The sequence below is a fragment of the Blennius ocellaris genome (genome assembly GCF_963422515.1).
Source record: "Blennius ocellaris genome assembly, chromosome: 19".
Classification (NCBI taxonomy): domain Eukaryota; kingdom Metazoa; phylum Chordata; class Actinopteri; order Blenniiformes; family Blenniidae; genus Blennius; species Blennius ocellaris.
Window position 1 is genome coordinate 10,173,450 of NC_137668.1, and position 15,030 is coordinate 10,188,479.

The following is a 15,030-nucleotide window of genomic DNA, read 5'->3' on the forward strand; positions in this document are numbered from 1 at the left end:
GATCTCCAAATCCCGTCCGGCTGAAACGTCCGCCACAAAAGGAACTCTCGAGTTCGACCAGCAACACTTGCAGCTCAAATCTCTCCTGTCATTTCGGCGCCAGACCTGACCTGAGCTCCAAGCCAAACCTGAGGGTTCTGGCCAAATGCAACCAGGATCAAATGACTGAGGAACCACAGGGAGCGCTTTCCAAATGTCACAGTTGTTTGAAGCCAGCGGACAGATTCCTTCAGCTCCAGATGCCAACGCATATGCAGTCCAGACCCAGATGTGGCATACATAGGATTAAAAACCATGTACAATGAATTAAGTTTATATCGCAGGGCTATAAATCTGCACGCATACATACCACAGATACTCGTCTGTCCCCTATACTGCCTGACCATTTGAGCATTAGCTGTAACATCATCCATGGACACGAGACTCAGAGGAACCGACATCTGCTACTTAACCCAGATTAACACTAAAGCAGAGAGAGGAGGCAAGTGGAGCAACACACAGTGAAAACTTTTGGTTTTGCAAACAGCTAAAGAGGTCATTCAGTCAGTTTTGGGGCAGCTTGAGTTCTTTTCCTGATCTGAACGATGGAAGAGATGCAGTAAGCAAGACATCTAGTAAACAGGAAGATCACACGACATGTACAAACTGACCTGCTCAGCCCGGTCGTATCCTGCATCTTGTTTCTCTGCCTTGACCTGCGGGTGTTTGCCTCCTTCCACCTTCACTTCCCCAGCCTCGAGTTTAGGGACCTTGTCTTTTAATACAGTGTCGTCCTTATCCAGGAGGTAGCGTAGCAGGGCATTGTCCTTCTTCTTGGGGCTCAACGGTTCCTGTTTAGGAGTAATTTCTGCCCCCGAAGCTGTACTACCAGTCCCCTGCGTTTGGTCTTGGCCCAGCTCTTTGCCTGTCGCCTCCGCAGTGAGCTTGGCAAGGTCCACAGGAGATGTACTGTTCTGAAGCAGTTGGTGGAGGATTTTGTGTTTTTCTTTGAGGGACGTGGCATGAGTGTTTCCCCCGGCGTGGCCGGCCCGGACCCCCGCCCCGGCCTGGTCCTTGCCCTCGCCCCCTGCACCGGGGGAAAGGGGGCTTTCCAGAGGTTCTGGCTTGGTGGTGAGCAGCTGCAATAACTTGGTGTGGCCCTTGTTGTCGTGCACCCCTTTGAGAGCGTCGTGGCCCTCGAGGGGACCTTCCCTCTCCTCCTTGGGCTCAGTGAGGTTGCTCTCCGTTTGGCCCTGCGCGTGCCCCTGACTCACCTCCGAGTGCGGCCCAAATGAGTCCCCGGTGCCGCCGCCGGCAGCGCCGCCTCCACCAAGTTTTGACATCAGATGAGTATTTACCCCTGAACCTGGTGTGACCCCGACGGGGGACCCTATCTTACGGTCTGGAGACCCGAGTGTATGTGCATGAGGGGGCCCGTGTCCGTGTCCAACACCGTGGCACTCGCTGAGGGCCTGCAGGGCAGAGAGAGAACTGCTCGTGTAGCTGTTGGCGTGGGTACTAGCCGCACTACTACTGGCACCTCCGGGCCCGCCACCACACATCCCCACTGGGGAGGGCGAGTGCAGGCCTCCTGCTACACGGGGGCTGCCCGCCCCCCCAGGACTACCTCGGTGCCTGGGTGACAGCATAGAGTTCTGTTGAGGTGGGTGCGGCCCTCCAGCCGGGCTGGGGCTGGCGCGGGAGGGGCTGTTCATCCTCCAGTTGGGGCCTTGCTGCGGCGGCTGCATGCCCCCGGTGTGGTTGTGTGGCGGTGGACAGCCGAAGCGGTAGCCCTGCATATGGCCCCCCATGGCCGCCGGCTCTCTCGGTCCGCCGGGGCCGGGAGGGGAGAAAGGCGTGCTGTTGCTGCTGATGGTAGTGTCTTGGCCCTGAGGCCCCGATCCCGGCAACGAGCCCGGAGTTGGAGGAGTCATGGAGGGAGTGGAGGAGTTCATTGGTTTCGAAGCCATCCCGGTGGCCTGACTGCCAGGGCCCATGTCTTGGCCCATTCCACATACGGTCTGCTCCCTGCACCATAGAGGAAACACAGAAATAAGACAAATGGGGATTGAGCGATTTTCAATACGGATCATTTTTTTTTAATGACAGTCAGAAAATGGATGAGGTTGAAAACTGCATCATGATAAAAATGGACTTTTCCTCAAAATGTTGTTTTGATCCAATGTCAAAAACCACTGAGACCAGAACCCATACTGTAACCAGTATTGATTGTTTTTTATTGGTGTCGATTAAGTGTGCCACAATATAAGGAATACAAAACTAGACGAAAGCTGCGCAATAATACAAATTAGATAAAGCCTATTAAGTCAACAAATAAAATGTATATTGAACAAACACTTCTTAACAAACCATAAAACCTTGGGAACTTTATTTAACTGAACGACACTTATTATGGTGTAAATTTTAGTAGGTACATTTAGCCATTTAGCCAAAACTAGCAGCATCTTCCATGAAGAGGGATAAATGTTTTGCTAACGTCAGTTACCCATCATATCCTATTTTGACACCAGTAAGAATCGAGACACTTTCCTGTTCACTTAGAATAAACTGCAGCCACCAGGTTGGTGCTGAAGGGCGCCAACAGGTCAAAACACGTAGGAGAAAGGTTCACTGTACAGGTCTGACACTGGTGTAGATAGCGAGGCATACCTCTGCAGAATGTGCAGGGACATGTAGAGCTGAGGTTCGTTCGTGGCAGGCGAGCGCACCAGTTTGCTCTTCGTGTGCGCCGACACGATGGTCCCGTCCGAGAGCGAGAACCGGTAGATGGGGCTGAACGCCTGGCCGTGGCGGAGCACTGTGGGCAGAGAGGGTTTCACATCAGTAGATGCTGAGGAAAATTGGATTATCTCGCTGTAGTGAAATCGTGATTGGATGGGTGGCTGCACAAACAAAAGGCTGCAATTAGAACCATTAGCTTTGGTCTGGAGGAGCTTGTGGCTTGACCCCTGTACAGATGGCCGTTTCCAAGCCATCATAAAAAAGAAATCAAAAGGTCATGAGCCCTATAATAAGAAGGGTTATACCTTCCTGCTGGTGTCTCTTTGCGAAAGACATCTCGCCGTCGTTCTGTAGGTGGAACCGCTGGATGCAGCGCCTCACAAGATCTTCCCAGCCCGGCTTCATGGAGGCTCGTAGCAGACTGGTATCCAGAGACGTTATCTTGCCTAAACGCAAAGAACCAGAAGGAGGGAGGTCACGACACTACCCACAGGGATTCCACGTGGAAAGAAGAAGGTACTCCATATCTCTTAACGCTTCTAGTTTGGTTAAGAAAGAGCTTTGATTAGCATTCGAATGTAAAAGTGTGAGATATATGCTGCAATAGTAATGCACAGAAATAAACTGGAGGCCTCGCTATGCAAGAGCAGACATGCACACATAATTATAAGGACTGTCAGTACAAATTAAGTGAGACCACCAGGTAGACACTGAATGGAGCAGGTAGAGCGACTCCTCTGAAAAGTCAGCAGGGCAACCCAGACTCCACTACCTTCAGAGATCAACAAGGCGATCCATGCTATCTGTGTGTACACACAGGCATACTTAAAGACAAAAGTTGTCCTTCACTGGCAGCGGTTCATTTAGGGGGGGGGGGGGGGGGGGGCTGACAAACACAGTGCCGCTAGACTGACTGACTGACTAAAGACTTGTGGAATCATAAACATCCATATCAGGAGACATTCGCAGCACAACACTGTGTCCAACAAGCGCTCGAAGGCAAGTAAAACAAAGATAATTCCAAATTAAAATAAGTGCTATTCCAAGAGCTGACTGTCAAAAATCATACTTGTCGACCTTCAATGGAACAAAACATTGTTATTATCCAGAGCAGCGCCGTCCTGACAGACTGGAGAATGAGGAGGAATATACCTGCCCACCTACAGAAGTCTGGGTGGGAAACTACAGTAAATTACTGCACATCAGGGACTAACTATGAGTGTGTGAGTGCACATCAAACACAAGGTGAAATAGACGACTGTCTGCACCTAGCGCCAGTGTTCAGACAGGTATTTTACCTCCCAGAGTGCAGACACAAGCTAGTTCAGCTAACTTATTCAATCCTAAGGGCCTTCGCCAAGGATGTAATAATGATTAAATACCAAATTGTAGTGTGAGGTGATTTATAGGCTGGCGACGTTGCATAAGGCAGTGCTCGGGCTGTGCTGCACTGGAGGCGCTACATTATCACTGCTCGGCAAAGTTTTGCTCAAACAGAGTCGAAAGAATGACGTCCCCTCCGATCCGTTCAAGGATTTTTGGATAATTTCAGAATATCGGCCAAGTGACAGACAAAATAGCACACGGACGTGCTTTGTTTACGTTCCGTGTGCCTTGTGATGTCTCAATGCAGTCGCCAGAGGTAAAAGGTGATGTTGAGCCCATAGCTTCCACAAAGTTACAACACTTCTTAAACATATCAAACATGTCCTGTTCCAGTTTATTTCTCTGTAGATTATTTTCCAAACTGATTCTTTAAGTGTGTATTTGCTCTTCCAGGTATGCTAGTTGACTCCCATGGTCAACAAAAAGGCATTTGTGTATAATTAGTGACTCTAAATTGTATGTGGATGTGGATATGTGTGTGTGTGGTGATCTATCTAGTGATGTATGCTCCCCTGTCTTCACACATAATCAGCTCCAAGATAAAGCAGTATAAATGCATTTAATATTAACTGTAATTTATATTTTGCGTATGTGTATACATGACTGCCACCTTTTTGAAGTGATGTAAATGCTTCAAAAATCATGCTTGGGGTATTTACTGACACTATTTAAGTTGTAAAATCACACTTGCTCACTACAGGCCTCATCCCAGACATTGTGTTTCCTGGTTCTATTAAGTTTTGACCCCGGGGTGGGGGACTTGGGTTTAAATTCCAGAAGTACATTTGACAATGTTGTAATGACTTGTCTTGTGGTGAATCCTGTAAAAATGAATAGACTCTTGAAGTAATTCCTGGCTCGACAACAGGTTTAAGTACCTTGTAAGTCCTGGCGTGTAGTGAAGCTTTCATGAGTGGGAAGCATGGGTCTTTCCTTGGTGGGCACCCTGCGGGCGACACAGATCAGGCACGACTGGAAGTCTACAAAAGAAAAAAAAGAAGAGCGAAGAGACGGGAGATATGGGGGAGAAAGGAACGATGAGGTGGAGGATATAACAAAGGGGACGGGGCCGAGATGGGAGAGAGAAAGGGGGAGGGGAGAGGAGAAGATGGGGTGTAAATGATAAAGGCCGAGGGAGGGAAAGAAAATGAAATGCATGTTATTCCCAGGAAGCATAATTAATACAGTTATTAATGAGCAGAGGGATCAGGGCTCCTCTGCTTTCATGAGCGGGAGCCGCTATCGCTGGCGAGGGAAATGATGAAGTGTGACCTTTGAAAGTGTGCGAATGCGTGTGTGTGTGTGTGTGTGCGCGCGCGAGTGGCCGCGTGTGCACGACTCCGGCTGGTCTCACCCAGAGTGCCATCTCACACTGATGACACCTCCCCTGGCCCAGCGCTAAAGATTGCCATCGCTCAATTATGACAGTTGCCTCTAACACACGCAAAAATGACACCGCCAAGTCCGGGACTGGGGTGACCCCAAAAAGTCTGCCATCGAACTTTCCTGTGCCAGGAATACCCACAATTCCACACTCGTCTCTGGCAAGGAAATGCATGCTAATACACACACACTGCTTATTTTGACTTGTGAATAGAGCCTCTTGGGTGGTCCGGTCCTTAAACCTGTGAATCTCTGTTCATTTTCTTGCTCTCCTGCAATCCTCTGTTTCCGTCTACGGCTGAACAAACTCTTGCAACTATTACCACTGATCGCACACGCACGTGCACACGCACGTGCACACACACACACACACACATACACCTTTGGCTGAAGTCCTACTGACTTTATTTGCCAGAGTGTGGCTGGCAAGCAGCTGGTGTAATAAAGGCTGCCAGTGAGGGGAAAACGCAGGCAAAGACCAGACTCGGGAATATAACATTTGGATTATAACTTATTGTTTTAATTTACTACTCAGACATACACTCATTGGCCACTTCATTAAATACACATGTACAACAATTTAATCTGACACAGTGGATGTCTGCTATAGATTTTGCTGTACTGTGGTGTTTTAACTCGAGTTCACGCGTCTCTCTACAAAACTGAGCTTTGTGAAGGCTGAATTTATGGCAGAGCTCGCGCATTGGACCACAGCGCGTTGTGTAACCGTCCCAAATGAAGTGGTGTAGTTTGGAGTGTACTTTGGCTATGAGAAATCATGATTGCTCATCAAATCAACAGGGGAAAATTGATTTAGATGGCAAACGTTGACAACAATCCAACCGTTTTGAGTGTGTCACATGTCGATGCTTTAACAAAGTCCTGAACATTTTAAGAATAAAGGGTCTTTGGAATGGAAACTTACACAAAGGTCCGTGGCTTATGTTGATGTTTAAAACCAGAAAAACCACTGAAGGAGCCCAGTGACCTCTCAGTGACTCAACACCAAAGGAGTGCAGAGACAGCATACAATTTAAATCATTTCCTGGGACGCGACTGCAGATGTTTATACTCGAAGCAGACACAAATGCAGCTGCCATACGATACGCTGCATGTTTACGTTGTTGTCGACTTCAAAGCCGGAGCAAAGGTTATCAAAAGACCGCTTTGTCGCGGCGGTGCGCGATTAAAACGCATCCTTGCCGTGGCAGACTCGGAGCTCCAGGTTTGAGAGGGATGTGCATGAATTATAGATAAGCTTTAATGACAGCTGCCCTGCCTCCCCTCTCCCTTGTGTCACTTAACTTTTCATGGATGTAAGTGGAGTGGCACCAGCACTTCTCATCAGTCGCTTCATAACCTGAACGCAATGCCAGTTATGCCCCTAAATATTGTTTTGCAATTATGAACAAAGTGAGACCATTTTTACTGGTCAAGATTTCCGAATTCAATCGTGAGCCATGCACTCAGTTTATAGCTACTTTATAGCAACTATTACAACTGTTAGCGTTTGGCAGGCGTCAGTCACGCTGATGTTACATCAAAGTAACGTAATGATTATGAATTTGCTGCCACACTCATCCAAGCGTTTCCCCTGGTTGCTAAATGCCTCTTTATTATGCACTCTTGTGTTCAAGGATGATTTTAGGCTAATTTGTCTTTAGAACAATCTTTCAATCCTCAGTCATAATAGTTTTCAGTAAACTGGCTTTTACCTCCCACATCTTAAAATCGCTTCGCCAGTGACTCATACTTTTGTTTTTCAGGACTTAGACATGTGAACGATCTGTATTCAGACACGGAGATGCAGGAACTCACTGTTAACGTTGATGAAATCCAAACATCGACTACAAGAGGCTTTTAAATTGTGACATGCATTGTACAAAGGCACACAGTGCCCACAGTTTCAACACATGCATCAGTTGATTTTTAACCATGCTTATTTGGATGGACCAGGGGCTGTCACGATAACAGATTCTCACTTTTTAATTATCAGACAAAAATAGCCCAACACCAACGGAAACGTCAACAGAAAAGATACAAATTGCAGAACAGGTTGTATCGAAGCCATTGGTTTTGTGATATTTTGCCCAAGGTTGATGTATTTTCGTCTCAGTGCACCTATTGGCTACTTATCCTCAGTTAGTATATTGCTAGCTTGGCACAACAGTCAGACGTTTATGAGAATGCTGGTGAAAGTGCAATAAACTATGCAGCTACCCCAAACCTTCCTCTTTGTTTGAAATAAAGATTTTCAAGGGAGTTACAAGGTAGGAACTATGACGGCACCCGACTGCAACTCCCACCACTTCACTGGCCTCCGTCCAGCTGGCAGCCGTTCAGCCACCAGTGGCTTTCTCCAGCTATCAAGGATCACTATCACGACGGGTTAAGTGGCTCACTGCGGATCGCACGATCGGACCGGGGCATGAGTATTCCTTTAACTTAAAAGACACAATTAAGACTCTACTCTGACCTTAAACACCGACTTTCTCGTTGAGGTTTGGCAAAATCCTCAGAGATGTAGGTCACGGTGGAACAAGTTCATGGGTTTCATGTCTTTAGAGATGCACCTGCTCGTCTTTTTCAACAAACTGGCCTGCCACCCACTTAAAATCTCCCAAATCTCCCACATAGGGATACTGTTTCTCACACTGGACCATTTACATAATATCATCACAGGTGATATTAAAATGTAATTCCGCGGTGTATCTTTGATATAAATGGTCAGAATGACGATAATATAATCTCGCCATGTATCAGATACCATAGTTTTTTGTCAGTACTGGTATATTGCGACAGCGCGAGTAGGATCACTACTTCAGTGTCCTTCAACTCTCTCTCTTGTCCCCAACATGGTCGCCCTCTCTCCTTTCATACCGTCTCCTTCCTCCTTGATGGACTTGGGCTCCGAAACGGCAAAACACTGCATAGTCTCGTATTTCTGCTGCTGTGGCTCGTGCTCGTGCGTCTCATCCTGGCTCTCGCTGTGCGGATTGACCAGCATTCGACAGTTGAATGTGTGACTATTCCTCCTCGGACTCTCGCTGGACCACGGGACACCATTCACTGTAGAGGGGAAGGGGGTGCAAAAAAAGAAAGAGGGGTAGAGGAGATTTTCAGAGAGCCTTTCACAGGAATCGAGTTGAGTTTTTTTTTTTTTTTTGCTTCAGCCAAAGCTGAACAACAGAACAGAGAGATGGGAGCTGTGAATAAAGAGCCAAGATAGGCTAACTACAATGCAAGTGAAAGACATAATGAGAGCAAGACAAAGAGAATGAAGGCAGAAAAAGTGTAAAAAGAGAAAAGAGCTGTTGCTGGGTAGAGATCACTCATAATGAGCAGTTGGAACGCGGAGCCCTGTGCCATCTATCCACCGCCATGCATTACAGCCAGGCCTCCATATGCATGTCCTCTAAAACATCATTGCCAATCTTTCTTCTTCTCTCCAACACTTACACGGGCACAAGCGAACACACACGCACACACACAAGAGGCACAAAAAAAAAAAAAGGAGACATGTATAGTCACACACATACACACACACACACACACAACTCATTTGACTCTCGCAAACTCCCATCACACTCCATCTGGTTTGTGATCTCATTCAGTGCATTGATAATCTCCCAGTATCTGGGACACAGCCCACTGATCGTTTCCAGGGTACTCTGCTGTGTGCTGCTCTCCCACCCAGATGGCTGGGTTCTCAGACCTCAATCCCAAGCACCAGGAGAGAAGGAGTGAAGGACTTAGAGCTCCTGATGGGCCGCCGTGACACAGATCACAATCTTGAGCTCAGGACTTGTCGAGGAATGATGTTAAGTGGACGTGGGTATGAGAGGAGACGAGGAAAGGGCAAAACCGAAAAAGGTAAATTCTCTCTCCACTGAAATAAATGGCCTGTTTTCACGGGATGAGTAATGCAGGGGAGAAGACACTGATTTTCATTGGAGAACTTGGTGACGGTGTAGGGCAACGAGAGAGACGGAGAGAAATAACACACACAAAAAAAAAAAAAAAATGAAGAGAAGGGGAATAAAGGACATGAAATGAGAGTATAGGAAAGGCTTGATGCCGCTGACAGGGGAGAGAAGCCGAAAAAGGAAGTTAATTAGCTGAAAAGGGAGGGAGGGCGAAAAGTAGGGAGAGAGCAAGTGTCTGGGCTGAGAATCAGTGGCAGAGAAAATGAAGAAGCCATAGGTTTTTTTTTTTTTTTTTCTTTCTGCATGATGCCAAGGCTTTGAATTGGTCAGCTTCCCCGCACGCTCTCTGCTGCAGGTTACACATAAACATTTCAGCATTTTAATTAACTTGACGTCACTATCAAACAGCAACCTACAACACGGGGGGGGTGGGGAGTGTGACGAGAGGACAGGAGGCACACCATGTGAAATATTGCAACAGGCGGAGTCAGAGAACACAAGGGATGCACAAACACGGCAGAAGAGAAATTGGCAGGGTTAACCCTTTAATGGGCAGCTGAGTGCGTTTCTTTTTTTGATTTCCAGATATTCCAGATTTAGTTGACTGTTCTATTGGTTAAAGAAAACAGGAATTCGAGGTTGGTATTAGAAACAAAGTGAAAACTGACCAAGAGACTTGGGCAACAGGTTCTTGATGAACTCGGCATGATCTCCGACGTGAAGCACGCTGTAGACGCTCGTGTTCATCAGCTCTTCCTGATTGTAGCGCAGGTACTGGGTCACGTTCTCCGACACAAACACAATGTTGCCCTCCATGTTCACCACAAAGAAGAAGCCGTCCAGGGCCTGAAAGGGGCAGAAAACGAAAATGGAAGGTTAGAGCAGACATGTTTGTTTACACATTTCTGTTTTTAGAAAAACCGATCGTTGATTACAAAAAACAAGACGTTCTCCTCCAATAAGTCAACAACACACACATTTCCACCTGCGTTTGTCAGCCACAGCCACTGCCTTATTGCTGAACTTCATCTGACTTCATAATAGACCCTGAAACTCATCCATTAACCTCAACCGCTTCTGAGGATCGTCAACCAGAACAACAGCGATCCATCGCACAACGCCTGTCCTCCAAAAAGCCCACTTCAAAACAATCTTCACATCCAGGACTGTTCATATCCACACTGGTCGCGACCTCACCGACCTCCACCGTATCAACTCACCCTGCCAGACTCTTAGATCTGCTCCCTCCATCAATCTCACTGTCCCTCCGAGCCCCTCGCCCGACCACCCAGAGCTCCAGAGCCGTCATCTGCCATTTTTAAACTCCTTGAAATCTTAATTTTTTTAATATCGCTGCCACGTTTTTATTATTTCAGCATGCAGTGATATATAGTTATTATTTAGAGCTCTGTTTGTTTGATTCAAACTTTGTCATTTCTAATATTTTGCTACCTGATGTGCTCCGAGTTGTGGCCGGTTGTGTACGTGGTACAATGTACACACCTACACGCTACAAGCTGTATAAAATGTGGCACATCTACATTGTGTCAGACGAGAGGCGATTAGTACTCGGTGTGCTGGGTACATGCATCACTCTGGCAGATGCTCCACATCGGTGTGGCTGATAGAAAGCAGGATAAAAGCCTGCAGAGCTCGGCGGATGTGAAGGAGGAGCAGCACTTAATTGAAAGAATACAGCCTCAGGTCAGCCATTACACACAAGATGGTGTCAATTAGGCCATCAAATCACCCGGAGCCCTTAAAAGGGAATTCTGCTGCTTGTAAAGCTGTAAAAAGCTGGTGTCAAGACGAGACGCGCGAGACACTTCTCAAGGTGTCGGCTCCTCGCCTCTGCTTAAAGAATCATTACCTAAACACGGCATCTGTCAATTAGGAAGGTCAAATACATACATGTGCAATTACAGCAACATATCAGCTGCTCTGTTGGTAGGGGGCACATTGCCTGGAAGGTCTGGGGCCAAAGTGCTTACTTTGGGCTTCTGCTTGTCTATTTATTTGTCCACTGCACAACAATTATCTGCATGTTATTTAAAAGGTGATATTTGATTCCGTTGTATTAACACATTTCCTGTGGAAAGGATTCAATGTAAAGAGGGCTTATTTGATGTTTGATAGGCATTTAGGAGAAGCATACAAATTCATTTTTATTGGCAACTTAATCTGCTTTGCTGCTCCTCCTACAAATGCATTTCTCTTATAAATATACCATCATTGAAAAGAGAAATAAAAAGGCTTTCCTACAGTCGGAAACACTGTTACAGCAAAATGATTGGTGGTTGAAGGGAACAACCTTTCAGGATGTTTAAGATTTGTCACATGCGTATCGGTATTGTTGACTCTTCCTTCCCTTTAAAAGGTGCATCAGATCTTTTCTAGGTGCATGTGTTGCGTAACATCTCTAATCCACCGACCACATGTTTGGAGGAGCATCTTTCCATGCTAATGCCGACATTTTTTTTGGCACGGATCAAGAGAAAGGAAAGACAAGCACACACATACCTGAGATGAAAAACTGCAGTAATGCGTTAATCATTTCACTGGGACCCCAACATTACGTGCGGTCGACCTACAGGCTGCATTAGAACGTTGGAGCAAGGCAGATTTCACGTTATACACTTATGCTGACCCAAAAGACCCCGCCTCTTTGTGCTCCCAACTACCAGCCTCATCTGAAAACAGACCTAAGAGGATCTGATTTATCACTGCGTGAAGCAGAGCTCCATGGTTGGGTAAGTCCACACTGTGTGAAGAAAGGCCATGAAATGGACAAGTAGGGCAAAAAAAAAAAAAGAAGCAGAGCAAATTCTCTCCTTTGCCAGCTGTTGCCTACTGCTGTTAGCCAAATAACTTAATTTACAATTCCCTCAGTAAATATGCGCTGTAGAGATGACTAAAGGCATTACAAATCAATATACGCTAAATAAATACATTGTCAGCAGTCACACACGGTCGCTGCCGTATCTGTTCCACTTTGCACCTCATCTTTACACACACACACACACACACACACACACACTGAAGCTCAGATATACAGCTGTAGTAGGACTGAGGAGCGGGGATTTGATCAACACCCCGCTTCTTTCCGCTTCCTCACAGATCCTCGACTTGTCGTGCCACCGAACAGCAACCATATGGAGCGGTCTACCACGAACTATATGCGCAATAGTCACGTGGCCGATGCGAGACCGTTTCCAGAAGGTTAAAACAACAGCACACTAATATTTTCCTCGCAGGCTGTCTGCGTTTGCATGCGAGTGGGCAGCAGCGAGGCTGGGAGGGAGGGTCACGGTCTCGGGGCGCGTGGGTGCATTTCCTGCCGGCAGCCATTCTCCACAGAGCATCCTGTAATGAGCCCGGGCTGGCGGACGGAGACGTGGCTGGAGCGGAGCGGGTGTGAATGGGCCGATCGCTGTGTTTTCGGGGCCGCTGACAGATGGGAAAGCTTGCAGGCTGCACTGCGCTATATTTAGCCGCAAGTTAGTATGTCGATTCAGTGACGCTGGACCGGGAGAGCTATAAATATTCCATGACAGGACAGATCTAGCGGCGAACGAAGAGAAGATGGGGAGGGAGAGAGAGAGAGAGAGAGAGAAAAGACGACGGAACTACGGGAAAGAAAGGGAGGGAGGAAATGAGCGAGGAGCACAGGCTCAATAGACTGATTCATTCGCCAGGCTGTTGCTTTCTTTCCCATTATATGTAAGCACTTCAGTGGCCCTCCGCGGTACAACGGGGCCATTGCTCTGCTCGGTGATTTACAGCCAATCAGCGGCAGATACAAGATGCTGGCAGCTTTAACGCCACACAGCTCCACTCGCACACAGCCCGCTGCTAACCCATTTGTGATTGTCCTCTTCATTATATACTGATGGTGATTTAAGGAGGTGAGTGTATCCTATGTGAGGGCGAACACGAGTGTTCAGTGAGTGGTCCCTCTGTTCGAGCTCGGCAGTCCAGAACGTTTTCTTCCCTCCCCCCTCCCGATACGGCAGAGTGAGTAAGAAGCGGCTCTACTCACCTCCAGCATCATTGGTCCCAAGGCATCTTTGTCAATCACACTTTGGCCTGTTGATGAGACATCAGCTTTCTGTACCTCCTCCTCGTTTGCTGCAGCAGCCTTTTCTGTTAATGAAAGTTAATGACAAAGATTTAGGTTAAAAAAACAAACAACGAAACTGTTCAAAGACTTCTCCTCTCCGAGTTTCATATTCACAATACTTGTGGCCATCACTGTTATATTGTCCCAACACCATAACGTCACGACAAAAAAAAAAAACCCAAAAAAACATAGGAGTCAAAAAGATAAAGCAGAAGCTGAAACTGACCCACATACTTGAAAGAGGTCACTTGTTGATAAGTCTTTCAAAACACTTTTTTTTTTTTTTATGTAGCCGTGGCTTGAATCAAAGCAAAGAGAAGCAAACAGATTGAAAGGTTGTTGTCACACGTAGGTCACGCTGCTGGCAGCCACTGCATAAATTGCATTGTTGTGTAAAAAGAGGGCCATCATCCATGACGTATAAACAGTTTCTCTACATAGATAGCGAGGTGAAAAAGGCAGACCCTCAAATTTCTATAAAAACTTTTTTTTTTTTTATAAATTGTAATTCATGAGTTTAACAAACACAATCAGATATACAATCGAAGCTGGATGTCATTCCAGGTTTAAAAAACAAACAAACAATAGATTTCAATTAAGGGACAAGAACACCAGTCTATAAGGTTAAAATTGCGTGGAGGTCTGATCTTTCCAAAGGCAGCAGCTGTATGCGATAGGGGGCTTAGGATCCTAAACTCAGCATTAATACTCATCTTATATTTCCAAGTATGAAAACAGAGTTCGACTTGTTGCTCACAGGCATGCTGAGAGACGTATCATTTATCAAAGCTCAATCACGTAATCCAGTTAGACACCGGTGCCCAAAAATTGTATACAGTCCATTTATTTATGGCCTGTAAAAGTAACATTTGCTTTCGTAATGCGAGAATGCCAGTTGTTTATCTACAAGCAAACACTTGGAAGTGTCCTGCTCGTGCCTGTACCTGCACTGTGCATTTGTCCGTGTGTGTGTGGGTTCATACCCATGCAGAGAAGCCGTATGTTCGGAGCGTAGGCTGCCCTACTTTTAGAGATGATGATGAGAGGCGGAATATGAGTGGGCTGCTTGGGGAGGGGACACGTTTCACTGTCACACCCCGCCAAAAAGGGGGCTGACCATATGGTGGTGAAGAGAAAAAGAGAAAAAAATAAAAAAAATTCTGGTGAAAAGCAAACTAAACTGCGTCCTTTTTTTTTTTGTGTGTGTGTGGAGGAGGGTACAGAAGTACGTACACCGACACGAATGCAGGTTTCCCCCTGCACAGCGCGGGCTGGTGCAACACCCCTGCAGACGCATATTCATCTCTTTCAGCATTAATGATGTGTGCATCAGCAGGACCTCTCCGAAGCCCAGCGGGGCACGGTAGACCAGCACAGCTGCCCCGGGTACAGGACCATCACTCAATGTCAGCGAGGTCCTCGCTGCGCTCTCGGTCCATCTGCAGAGACGGTGGAACTGTGCCACAGACCCGGAGAGGAACCGATCGATTTAAA

At 46.8% G+C, this 15,030-nt stretch overlaps 1 protein-coding gene across 3 annotated transcripts in view; it reads right to left on the reverse strand.

The window, feature by feature from the left end:
- ncoa2 (nuclear receptor coactivator 2) overlaps nucleotides 1-15,030 on the reverse strand; it is a 61,441-nt gene that overhangs the window by 15,886 nt on the left and 30,525 nt on the right. For all 3 annotated transcript variants that reach the window (XM_080514748.1, XM_080514746.1, XM_080514747.1), the window contains exons 5-11: nucleotides 13,456-13,559; nucleotides 10,085-10,262; nucleotides 8,371-8,559; nucleotides 4,986-5,087; nucleotides 3,027-3,167; nucleotides 2,650-2,797; nucleotides 651-2,007 (exon numbers count right to left, since the gene is read on the reverse strand). In XM_080514748.1, coding sequence (XP_080370874.1) covers nucleotides 651-2,007; nucleotides 2,650-2,797; nucleotides 3,027-3,167; nucleotides 4,986-5,087; nucleotides 8,371-8,559; nucleotides 10,085-10,262; nucleotides 13,456-13,559 — 2,219 coding nt within the window. The remainder of the gene's footprint in view (nucleotides 1-650; nucleotides 2,008-2,649; nucleotides 2,798-3,026; nucleotides 3,168-4,985; nucleotides 5,088-8,370; nucleotides 8,560-10,084; nucleotides 10,263-13,455; nucleotides 13,560-15,030) is intronic.